We start from the raw sequence: 13,842 nt of genomic DNA on the forward strand, positions 1-13,842 counted from the left end.
TCATTTTTTGATGGAAGTCAATATGGCCAGAACGAGCTGGAGCTGCTTATAATTGCCTGCCCAGATCCCCTTTTCCAAATTGCATAATTTCCTAACCCCAATATTTCTGCTTCCTCATCTGACGCCCTCCAACCCTCGCCCTCCATTATCCAAACACAATATAGATGAAATGCTACCTAGATTAATTGCCCCTCAGCTTACTTTCCTATCATCATCCGCCATCTAACGCGCTCTTTCTCATAATGAAAATGAACCTCATCCTCGTTTAACTAATACGGCCGTATAACTTTAAGTAGCCGCTTTGATAAGTCAAAAAAGGAATAGGTAAGTCATTGATCCTTGGCTGCCAGGGCTTTTTCATTCCCTTTTATATCAGCGCCGCTCTGCATAGCTGCTCATGATGTTGCACCAGAGAGGCACAAATTTGGGCTTCCTCTCTAATGAGGGACTGGATGAGAGCTTATCATTTCATATTCTGCGGCTTAAACATTATCCATAGCGTGCTATTACATAGCCGTTTGTGGGAAGATTGTTTTCTATTGTTCACCTGGTTACAGCGCGCTTACTGTGAATAATGTCCGTGTTTTACATTTGTCACATATATTGCGGAGAAGAATTTATGGTGGAACATAATATAAATTGCGAGTGGCGTCGCAGCGCTTGGGGATTTTCTAAGGCTACTTTTCTTCCTTGATTTTAGCTTTCTGGATTAATCTTTGATGATGCATTACTTGCAAGTTTAAGAGACCACTTAAATTAAAAGCACACACAAATGCATCCAAACATGCGGGATATGAAGGGCTTAACTGGATTACAGACAGTACTGAGAGCTTTTTCAACAGGTGAGCTTTGAGGGGCCTGTACCGTCATGCGGCAGCAAAGTAGAACAGTCTGTCCTGTGTGTCACTTTTGAATGCAGAGCCAGCCTGTATGCGTCATTTAGAAAATGGCAGGAGAGGGGTCTCCTTTAAAAATCTGCCACCTTGGGGGCCCGTTAAATGAGTTTCAGTCAGGCGTACTTTCAGAGTGAGGCTGAATTCCACTGAGTGCCGATTATTATAAATAGAATCAGAATAAGATTCTAGATACCTAAGAAAAGATGATGTCCGTGCTGTGCTAAGCTAATTTGTGAAGGATTGAACCACTGTCCTAGATATTGTTTCCAAATTCATGCTGTAATCTACTTAAAAAGACAAAAACAGTGGTCCCAGAGGTGGCAGGTGGTTTGTGGGACACACAATGCAGAGTGGCTCCCTCCTCATAAGATTAGGACAGCAATTAATTGTTCTTTCACTCAACCCCTACCCCAAATAGTGATTGTCCATTCATAGCTTAACAACCGTAAGCTGTGGATTTCTCCACATGCCAAAGTGATGTGCACAGGGCAGCTCTCTTCCGCAGGGAAAACACATTTGGTGTAGCGTCTCCCGGGAAAGTGGGAGGGTTGGCAAGTATGAGTGTCATACCCTGTAAAGGGGAGACTCGTGGGTACCCATAGAACCCATTTTCATTCACATATCTTGAGGTCAGATGTTAAGGGAGCCCTTTGAAAATGGCCATAACAGTTTTTCCTCACCAAAATTTAGCCTAACTCTCGTGTGTTATTTAGCCTCCTTCAGGACCAAGCCAGTATGGCATGGTTGGTATCAATGGATTCCTTTAGGTTTCATATGATACCAGTATCTTCAATCCAGCGCTTAAACTGAGCCCGCTACAACCTCCGAAAGATCGATTGCGTTACCGTGTTGAAGAAATTAGTGGCGTTAAAACAAATTTGCGTCGAAAGCATTATTATCTTAGAAACAACATTCTTTTGCCCTGGATTTTGGGGGTCCAGATGAATCTATCTCTATAAGCCACGCCCAGTTGCATCTAGCTTAATTTTCCCCCATTTGGCATTTTGTCGAAATCTGATTGTTTTGCTACTCCTCTTACAAATTTTGCGCGATCGTCACCAAATTCGGTACAGAACATCTCTGGATTAAGCCGGAAATAGTTGGATATTTTCATTGTTGATATTCCATACGGTTTTGCTATAGCTGGCCCTGAAAGTTAGCTCAAGTGCTGTGGGCAGGGCTTATATTACAAGAAATGTCATATCTCCTGAACGCTTTATGCTTTTGTGACCACTATTGGTGGACTTGTGTAGATATTTCGCATATCTCGAGAACTGTTCATCTAGAAAATTCACATTCGAAGAGCAGAAGCACTGCGTTTCATGAAAATGCTGTAAGCAGAACTTGTGGGGGCCAAGCAATCAGCATGCGCTCCGAGTGGGCACCGCACTAGTATGTATAATTGGCTACTGTCGGGACAAAGCTCAACACTGTCAATACAAGAAAAATGCTTCTTCTTTATCTCCATGTCTTCTACATGGCTCATCAACTGGCGAGGATGCTGACTTTTCGCCTGGCACATTCAACTTTGGACCCTTGTTACAAGCTTCTCCTTTCAAAATGAGTCAGCTGTAAGCAGTCAGCCAGAAACTGTGTTTTGAACCAACTCCTGGAGCTAGCGTTGGCTTAATTAGCTAGCTAGCTGCAGCCGATAAAACCGACCGTGTCATTTCAACGGTTGCTGGCTATAAATGAGATGCTTTTGTCTGCCAGTGTCTGAAATCAAGAACCCATTGTTTCAAAAGTCTGCCACATAAACATTGTAAGCTGCAAATGGGCCATGTTACACGTCATCTTGGACAATGTCTCCCACCCACTGCATGACACGCCGGTCTAGCACAGGAGCACATTCAGTGGAAGACTCATTCCATAGTCACCGCAGAGCGCCACAGGAAGTCACTCCTGCCTGTGGCCATCAAACTTTTCCACTCCTCCCTCCCTCTGAGTGTCAGACACTCTGAGTCAATAGACTGGCCCTTGGACTTATTTCACCCCTGTCAGCAGCTATAACCCCATCATTTATTTATTCATGTCTAAACTGTGCAATACTGACTTAACTGTACAATAACTTGTGCAATAATTCAACTGTGCAATACTCAATACTCAATACTCAATACTCAATACTCAAGTAGTAGTGTTATTTATGATATTCCTGTTTTTAAATCACTTTTTGGCATTAAAGCAGCAGTGGGTAGAAATGGAGCAAATATGATTAAAAAAAGTTATTTTTATAAAGCGGTCACTATGTCCTGACAGTAGTGCATGAGACAGGTAATCTGAAAAAAAATCATGTGCCTCTGTGTCCTAATGGCACAACACAACCAACACAACCAGTCAGAGCCGAGCTGGAGTCTGCCGTCCAGCTGCCGTCTCTGAGCAGCTGTCAATCACTCGCAAACTACAATCAAACGGTCAAACTAGGCAGCACTGATCAAATGTGAATCAATATTCTGTTACTGTAATGCCTATTTCTCACCTCAAATGTTTTCATAAACATCTTGTAGTGTACTGTTTAGCTGTAAAATGAGAATGTTTGTTACTCGGCAGCCATGTTGAGATCAGTTGAGGAAATACCAAGCACCGCCCACCAGCCGCAGCACGGCCAATAGGAACGCTCATGCAGGAATCTAGTTTTCTCATCAGAGCACTTGAATTACAAAATGCTGAAAGGTTATTATGGAATTTTTGATCAATGATCAACGATGCCAAAACGTTCTGCCTACTGAAGCTTTAATATTATTTACATTATTGTTATATATATATATTTATATATACTGTATATGTAATTGATTTAATCGACAGATCTGTAAAACTGAGTTTCTCCACAAAGAATCACACAAAAGCACCACTTTAAATCTTGTGTTTACCAGAGATGTGCTCATAAGTTTCTTGTAAATAAGTCACTCATCATGAAAAAAGTATAAAAAAAATTACTAATCGACTAAAGAAATCTTAGTTTACTGAGACCAAATCGACCGATTAGTTGACTAATAATAACTAAAAGGGGGCAATCCTATTATTTTTACATTTTTATTGTTGTCTTTTTTACATACTCATTTCTATTTTTCTTACAACTTCTCTATGTTTATATATAGGCCTATTTGTGTTGTAAATGGAACAACTGTAACATAACCCAATTTCCCCCCCGGGATCAATAAAGTATTTCTGATATGATTTACAGGCATAGCAACAGTAACTAAGGGGTCATTTGCGGATTAGACTGAAATTTCTTCCTTGTGTTTCTCCCACAGACACTTCCTGTTCAAGCAGGGCTCTGGTTCGTCGGCTCTTCTGTCAGGGGCGGGGCAGGGTTACCCCCTGACCTCCGGGACCGTGTACTCCCCTCCGCCCCGGCCTCTCCCCCGCAGCAGCGTGACCAGACCACTGTTTACCTTCAACAAGCCTCATCGCTGCTGCAACTGGAAGTGCACAGCCCTGTCGGCGTCGCTCCTCACCCTCACCCTGGCCCTGCTGCTCACATACGTCATCGGTGAGTGACAGCGCACATCGAGCATGCGAGTTTGTTGTCATGCGTACCTGCACAAGAAGATTGACTTTCCTTTGCTCTGATTTTATTTTATAAAAAATCTACATTTTCAAAAACAGATCGCTCGAGGGGCCAGGAAATTGGGAGGCTTGTCAAGACACTGCCTAATTAATTTTAAAAAAAGAATCAATAAAAAAATACAGAAACAAACTCTAACAGTGATTTTTACCCACACAAAATGTTGCAGGCTTCAAAGAGTAAAAGAATACAGGAACACAAACACATAAGAGAAGAGAAGATCGATAGGGATCAAAGCAGGACTCCTGCAAATGTTCCACTCTTACTTTGAAGGAGTTGGCTTTAGAAACAGCAGGTTATGAATCCCAAATGTGACCCTGTAGGATATAGTCTAAATTGTAAATTAGCTGTCCTGGACTAAAGCGCACAAAACTGGTAATTATTCCATGATGAATACACACATTGAGTAGGTACTAACTCATTCATTGTTTTTCTGTCTCGCTCACACACCCACAGATACACAAACACACACTGTATTACTTTCCTACCCTTTTCAGCCTTGTTATTTTTATTAAATTAGTCTCTAGGTTTGTCTTAGCTTATGACCTTTTTGTCTGTGCTTTTTTTTTTTAAGTATATTTGTATTTATTTATTTAATAGTTAACTTTATCTAATTTGTTTCAAGGTGAGGTCTTATAACTTAACCCACCTCCCTTTATTTTGAATCACATTAGTAGCAGCATTGCTTCTTTTACTTGAGTAAAAGATCTCAATACTTCCTACACCACTGACTATAACCACAGGTGCAGTTTGCGTTAGTTCATGGGGCTCACTGAACCTCCCATTATTTATAATAATGCATAACTAATAATTTATTATAATGACGAATAATATCGACCTTGTTCTGTCTTCATATTGACAGAATAAGAAACCAACAAGATAAGAAGATAGATTTATGGTATTTTTATTTACTTATAGCCTAATAACATCAGACACTCTCTGTCCACACACCATTAAATATGCACTTCTGTTACGCCATGTAAACAAACAGCATACTTATCAGTTGTGCGGTCAAGATCAGACTAGAGAAGTAACCACTTAAAAGATGGGTGAGTAGTACTTGCTATCTTCCGATGTTTGTGCTTTTTAAACAGAAATATACTGCGATATTTACTGAAAATTACATAAAATACTGTAGCCTAAATTTTCAGGCGTCCTCCTGCTGACCTCCCTTCAGCCTGCTGCCACCTTATTTCGGTTTTTGTAGTGAGTAAATGAGGAGGTATCGTATAGTTAACTCCTTATTTCAACTTCATGACTTAACCGTTCCTCGTCCGCTGCGACGCTTTCAAAGTGAGTGACCGGAATAAATAGAAACAGGGCGTCTGACAGCTCAAAACGGCGTGCTGTGCAGCGCTGCGTCGCTCGCAGCCAGTTAGGACATTCCAATAGAAAACAATGCAATCAAACTGATTTTGTCACTGACGCTTGCTTGTGTGGCATTCTGTTTGGAGAGTGTAAATAATGTAGGCTACATGCATCCCAATACATTTGACCTCACTGCATTGTACAAATTACATTTCCTCTTGGTTTTTCTTTGTGAACCCCCAACCTTAAAGTTCAAACTGCTCCTATGACTCTAACTGCTCATGAACGCAGATTAACTCCAGTTTTGTAGTAGCGATGCTAATTTAGTAATTCATTTGGATCTTTACAATCGAGAAAGTTTCTGCCATCTGGAAGATCATCAGCAGAGTCTGTCAAAGTCAAGTGCCAAATTTATTCATTGATCCCCTCCGATTGCACCAATTCCCCGCTCATGCTCAACCTTGGCCCGGCCCTCCACCTCGGCACATCGTCTTCCCTCCACCGCCCCAAGAGCAGATATCCCAACCCTCCACCCAGCCGGTTCATTTCCCTCCTATGGCGGTGCTCAAGGTCACGGCGGAGCAAGCGGGGGTTCGCATTAATCACACACACACATACACACACACCACAGACAGACATCACACGCGCACGCTGGCGAATCCATGCAGATTAATCCCCAGGCTGAACCATGCTATTCCATTAATGTCCCGGCCCCGGTAATTAGTGCATTAGTGAGGAGTGTGAGTGATGACTTGGAGACGACATCACCTTTTAATTGGTGTCATGCTCCACTCCTGCTTGGCAATGATCGATCTCCGTGTTGACATCGCCATGGCAACCGCGCCAAGACGTATGGCATGTAAACGCAGATGATATGTTAGCCTGTAAATCAAAGATATTCAAATGGCGAGATTAAAGTGGTCGTGGACTTAATGTCTTTGTCTGGGGGAGAGGTTGAGACACAGGCCACCGGATGATTAGGTCCCCTCATTACATAATGATTCAGTCATTTTAACGAATTAATTAACGGACAGAGGGAGAAAAACCTCTCCAGCAGTACTTTTGTGCTTTTTCATCTCCATCAAATAATTGCTGATATTTATTGATTTGGAGTCTGTCTCTCATTAAATCAGGCTCTTATTGAATATTAATTCTTATTATCATAGACATTATAATACGAAACAGAATTCATTATCATATTTAAACAGTGTTAAAAATATGATAATGAGCTATCCTTTATTCCAAATATAATCAGCTCCTGCAGGGTATTCTACTGTACTTAGCCAGGCAGTTGTTATATTGTACATATTTAATATTATTTTCATACTGAACATGTTTCTCAGTTACAATAGATTTCTTATTTTATTTTATTATTCATGTTTATATAATTTTTCTTGTATAAGACCCACCTCATGCAAGTAGAGCTGAAACCATATGGTCATTTACTTGATTAGACAGTCAACGGAGGATTTTAATTTTCAAGCACAAATAACAAATATTCCCTTGTTTCTAGAGCTTTCAACGATTAATCGATTAGCTATCAACTATTAGATTAATCGCCAACTATTTAGATAATCGATTAATCGGTTTGAGTAATTTTTTAAGAAAAAGAAATTCTCTGATTCCAGCTTCTTGAATGTGAATATGTTGTGGTTTCTTTACTCCTCTATGACAGTAAACTGAATATCTTTGAGTTGTGGACAAAACAAGATGTTTGAGGACGTCATCTTGGGCTTTGGGAAACACGGATCGACATTTTTCACCATTTTCTGACATTTTATAGACCAAACAACTAATAGAGAAAATAATCAACAGATTAATCAACAATGAAAATGATCGTTCGTTGCAGCCCTAATTGTTCCCAACCTTAATTATGAGGATTTGCTACTTCAGGTTTTGGAGTGTAGGTCAGACAAAAAAGCAATGTGATCGCATTATATTGGGCATTTTCCATCCATCCATCCATCCATCATCTGTAACAGCTGATCCTATTCAGGGTCGCGGGGGGCTGGAGCTGATCCCAGCTGACATTTGGCGAAGGGGGAGCACACCATGGACAGGTCACCAGATTATCACAGGGCCGACACATAGAGACAGACAACCATTCACACTCACATTCACACCTACGGGCAATTTAGAGTCATCTTGGGCATTTTATTTTATGTTTTTTACTATTTTATTATATATAGACCAAATGATTAATGGAATAATCAAGGAAATTATAGCTGGATTAATAGATAATAAGTGAGGGATAATGTACAGCGAGCCGGTCATTGTTGTGAAATACACTCCGACAGGGGGGTTTTGCAAGGGGTTGCATCGACCTGAAGGGGTTTATTTCACAACAATGACCCGCTTGCTGTACATTATCCCGCTTATTACACAGCTACTAACTTAAAAAATCAATAAATCAACAAAAATGGTCCTCCAGAGACCGAGATCCCAACTGCTCCCATAGCAATGGTCTCTTCTACATAGCAGTGGTCTGCCATAAAGAAATAATAGACTGTAGAATGCCGTGATTGACCAATCAGAATCCAGTATTCAACGATGCCGTGTAATAAAAATAGTCACATGAAAGTATTTGCATCATTAGCCACAACTTGTAAGTATGTAACTTTAGTGTGTATTGTCTGTCAGTGTGATACTGCAGATACTTCTAACTGAATTAAGACGTTTACAACATTGAAAAGAATATGACATGTTCCTTTACAGTCGTGCCAAGCTGTGGAGTCCAACATTTCAGAATGCCGGAGAGGCTTCTCTTCCTTGGTGAAAATCATCTTAACGCAGCTGCTACATTTGGCTGAATCTTCATCTCTTCTCATGACGCTCAGCCAAACTTTTACACTTCTTGCTGCAGTCTTCCGTGGCTCAGCATGTAACGGAGCTAGTCACTGATCCCAACATGCTAAGCTGGAGGCGCAGTGTGACCGGTATAGTGTAACAGTGAGGTCCTTCCAGCACGTCTTGAACACTTCTAGGTCTTAATCAGAGGTTCCCAAATGTTTTCCCTCGGAGGGCCAAAACTGGAACTTAATGGTGGGTCAAAGGCCAAAAGCATACAACTATTGTATTGTTAAGATGCAAAACGGTACTAGGATGAGTTCCACTAATTGAATATTCTTTTAGCTTTTACATAGTTAACCACTTAAAACCCACCATCTGAATACAATTGGGATCATTTCCAGTCATATCCAGTTTATGCAATTCCAAGACTGTTTAGGTACCCCAGTATGCAGAAATATTAAAATACACCATATTTAGAAAAGGTGAAAATAACACAGTTAAAAAAACTGCTTGTTTTTTTGCCCCAAACTGTATGGGATTAGCATAACGTGGGAATGTCTGTAAAGAGGAGACTCGTGGGTACCCATAGAACCCATTTTCATTCATATATCTTGAGGTCAGAGGTCAGGAGACCCCTGTGAAAATGGCCAGGCTAGTTTTACCTTTGAACTAACTTTGGAGCGTTATTTAGTCTCCTTCCCGACAAGCTAGTTTGACACGGTTGGTACCAATGGATTCCTTAGGTTTAGATCTCGTTTCATATAATACCAGTGTTCACTCTAGCTCTAAGACAGCCTGCTACAACTTCCGAAAGACGGTGAAGTCGGTTGAGATCAATCCCGCAGGTCTTTTAATTGAATTCTTTTTTTCTTTTTTTTGCCAGAAACATCTGGCAGGCCAAATTGCACCTTATGCCCCACTTTGGTCTTAATAATTCAATAATAAACACATCTGACATCAATGATTAGTAGCTAAATCCTCATTTTTTGACAGTTTGGGACCAGTTCTTAATACCCACCTCAAATTCATTGCCAGTCCTTTAAGCTCTTTTGTTGAAACTTATGTGACATGTTTATTCATTTGGGGGAAAAGTAACCCCGGCAAATAATGAGGCAATAATATTATGTCTGAAATTAAGGTTTCCAATTAGCACAATAATAGGAGGACGCATGATTGCAGAGATAATGCTGTGCCTAAGTGATTGCGGTGCGCTGTATGCCCCCCTGTTGTGATTAGCTAAGGCAGTCCTCCTCTCTTTCTTTACTGCCCTCTTTCCTCTCCTCCCATACCCCCCGGTGTTGCAGGGCCCGCGAATAGCTTTGTTAATTTGTTTATCTCCCAACGTACCCCTCCCTCCTGCAGTCGTAGCTTGTTATTAAGCACAACACGGCCATCAGATACGAGGAGCAGGCATTATGATAGCGAACGGGGCATTTAAGGAGAGATAGAGGACAGATTAAGATTGCATCTGTAATCTTGAAGAATATTGCTACTGACAACACTACCAGTAACTCATTTCTATTCTAAGCCTCGTTTAAATTCTGCCTCTGCAAAAAAAAAAAAAAAAACTTCCTACTATTGCTCTATCATGCTGTCAAAAAAAAAGCTAATTAGAGTATTTTCTGCATTAATGAATGTCTTGCTGTTTTAAACAGTTACAATCCTCGGTTGTTGAATCAAATATGAGGAGAGGGCGGGATGTGTCAGTTATGAAAGATAATCATCTCTATGGCAACAGGGAAGAAGCTTCTGACGCAAGTGAAATGAGCAAGTCAGAAGCACCCTGCAATCAAATAATCACCTCCAAATCACATTTCAGCCACTTAAACACACAAGGACACAGACAACGGACACTTTATTTTGTTTTATTTGCAACAAAAAAAGACATACAGATAGGCGGGTAGGGGTGGATGCAGGTTAACAACATTTATAATATTGAAATAGAGATTAATGTGCATGGAGAAGAAGATGTGGTGAATAGGGAAGCAGCTGTGTGGACAGTGTTCACTTTAAGCTAAGATCTTCTTTATTGTTCTGTTGTTCAGTACGTGCTGCTTCAGGGGTCCTGGCGGTTCCATAAAGAACCAAATGAGTCGTTAGTGCCTTTAAGTTCATTACTTTCACGCTATTTCTTTCAGTAAATCTGCTTTCACAGTTTGATGGCAATTCAAAGCATCTGCCTTGAAAGTTAGCCATTATTCACAGGGGTCAAACTCAGTGCAGCCTTGCAAGTAAAAAAGACAATGTGTGTGTGGCTGTGTTTTTATTTGAGCTACAAGTAGGCCTGATTATTTCTATTATCGATAAATCTGCACTGTGTTTTCATGATTTGGTTTCCTCAGAGCCTGAGGTGGTGCCTTCAAATGTCTTGTTTTGCTCAACAAATATATTTCGTTTACAAGAGCATAAAGCAAAACAGCACATCCGTTTTTTGAAACTGCAGCAAATGTTTGGCATTTTCACTTGAATAATTACAGAGACGATTCATTGATTATCAAAATAATTGTGTTTATCTTCTGTCAGCCCACTAATTGATTAAACTGCTAATAATGTTTATGTAATGTGTAGCCTGCAGTGATGCTGAAATGATTTTGCCTATTAATGAATTGGCGCAAATGAATTGATCGATGAACTAATGGTGAACAATTTCTATCGACTACCCATGTGAGTAATTTATAAAGCAAAAATGTCAAATATTTTCTGCTTTCAGGTTCTTAAATGTGATCATTTACTGTTTTATGTCATTGTAAATTGAACATCTTTTGGTTTTGCTCTGTTGGTTGGACAAAACAAGCAAATTTGATGATTTGATGATTTTATATTTTAGACCTTATATCTGATTATTCAACAAATGAATTGATTATGAAAAAAACGTTGCCTGCAGCCCTAACTATGTGCTTAGTGGCTAGAACTGAATGAGAGTACTTAAGTCGCTCCCTCTTGATCTGGATTTCTCCTCCAAACGTCCTAGCCGGCCGGGGCTGTCTCAAAGCACCAGGCTGATTATAGCTTATCATGAATTAAGTGCTTGTTTCTATTCTGTGGTGTTGACCACCCTCGCTAACAAGTTGGAAAAATTACAACTGGGAGCTCAGGAGCACATTATACCAACCATACATCACACCAAGAAGACATTTACTCTGACAAACACTCACAATTTACAACAATATGTACGAGCATAAGGATGTGTGAGACCTTGGAGCATCATTGTTAGACAGGATTCTTTCTTTTTTTCATTGTAGGATGCTGGAACACAACAGGAACACTGCAAGACACACACTCAATTTGTAAATTGTACATTTTTATTATTTTATTCTAACGTTTTTATCTATTCTTTTGTTATTATACAGTTTGTCTTGCACCAACAATGCCAAAGAAAATTCCTAGTGTATACCTCTTACACCTGGCAATAAACACCATTCTGATTCTGATTCTGATTCTGATCACAGAACTACATAAGGCCTCATCTAATTCTGTGCTCATAGACAAACTATGGAGGACGGAACCTGCCAAAATGAAAAATAAATGAATAAATGACTCAATAAATAAATAAATAAATACTGTATGTCATTAAATGTAGTAGAACATACATAAATAAATAAAATAAATAAATGCAAAAATAAATAAATACCTTTAAAAATCAATACATAAATGAATAAAAGGGAAAATTGAACACGAAGAGTAAATAAATAAGGGAATTACAGTTTTTCTCGATTGTTTACACACATTTTCTGAAAGCATGCCTCATACTCTCAGAACTCTACACACAAATCAAAAAACACACACACAATGGGCAAAACCCCTCAATTCTCCTGCAAAATGAAACTTTACATTCAAAACAATGTTATTTCTTCTCAAAATGGTATTTTGTTTTCAAATGACACACACAAACCATCATATGAATAGACATTTATAAGAACCAGTTGAACACTGATGTGCTCAATGTAAAACACTATGATGAATGTAAAACACTTCTTCTCCATTCATCATGATGACTTAGGCCTTTTTTTTGTTCAGTGTTACACTTACTACAGACAGTACATACATAAGTGTGTTGTAAAATATTTTAGAATATTGTTTTTATACTCAGAACACACAAATACACGGTAACAAATATATTTTATTTTCCCCACAAAAACAATGTACACAGTGTACATCCCAACCAACACAAAGTTGCACATACAGTGGTCTACGTACAAAACAACAGAAGAATTTACTGTATACATTTACAGTAAAAAAAATGAAAAAAAAAACTATGCTGCATCCTCTCTTCTGTTTCGGTCTGGCCACAGCACCTCATCCACATCACAAGCAATGTTTTCCCTGGCCAAGCAGCGGGGGAAATATCGCTTAACATGTCGAATCCAGCCATGAAAAGCATCAACTGATTGCTAATTGTAACACTGTGTGACAGGTGTTTGCCCATGTGATGAGTCAGTGTGCATAGTAGGGCAATTGACTTTATAATTTTGAATGACAGTGTGTTCCTTTTGAAAACGAGATTTTCTTCATGAAAATTGTGCCAAATGCAGAGAATTGTGTGTAGTGTTTTGAAAAAAGTGTGTTTTAGAACTGCAATTTGAGTGTAAAGCAGGAATTGTGCTTGTAGTTTAGCAGAATTGGTTCAGAGGGTTGGTGCATGAGTTACATGTTGTGGTCATTGTGTGTCAAGTACCAGTATTTGTGTGTAAACAATTGAGAAAAACTGTAATACAAAGATAAATAAATAAAGAAGCACATCACATTTGATCAATTAATTAAAGCTGAAGTAGTTGAGATTAGAGCAAATATGATTAAAAAAAGTTATTTTTATAAAACGGTTGCTATATCCTGACAGTAGTACATGAAACAGGTAACCTGAAAAAAAGCATGTGTCCTCCGGTGCTCTTAACGGCATCTGCAAGATTTCACAGACCGGAGGAAAACAAGCAGTCAGAGCTGACCTTGGATGAAGGAACGCCAAGCAACGGTCACATGACCGGAGCACAGCCAATAGGAACGCTCTCTCTCTGAAATGACCTGTGATTGGTCAAAGTCTTCCGTCACGTGCTAGATTTTTTAAAGGCTGAAAACAGAGCCATGAGTAGGAGCAGAAGTCTAGTTATCTCTCAGAACACTTTAATTATAATATGCTGAAAGGTTATATGGAATTTCAAAAATATACTGCCTACTGCCACTTTAATGGCTAAATTTGTTTTTAATATTATTTTTTGCTACGTTAAATAACATATTTATTAATTTATCGAGTCATTTATTTATTTATTCATTTATTTTTTATTTTGG

At 39.3% G+C, this 13,842-nt stretch overlaps 1 protein-coding gene across 1 annotated transcript in view; it reads left to right on the plus strand.

The window, feature by feature from the left end:
* Positions 1–13,842, plus strand: part of tenm1 (teneurin transmembrane protein 1) — a 215,412-nt gene that overhangs the window by 67,956 nt on the left and 133,614 nt on the right. The window contains exon 5 of the mRNA XM_037779353.1: positions 4,148–4,386. Coding sequence (XP_037635281.1) covers positions 4,148–4,386 — 239 coding nt within the window. The remainder of the gene's footprint in view (positions 1–4,147; positions 4,387–13,842) is intronic.

Source organism: Sebastes umbrosus, chromosome 9 (genome assembly GCF_015220745.1).
Source record: "Sebastes umbrosus isolate fSebUmb1 chromosome 9, fSebUmb1.pri, whole genome shotgun sequence".
Classification (NCBI taxonomy): domain Eukaryota; kingdom Metazoa; phylum Chordata; class Actinopteri; order Perciformes; family Sebastidae; genus Sebastes; species Sebastes umbrosus.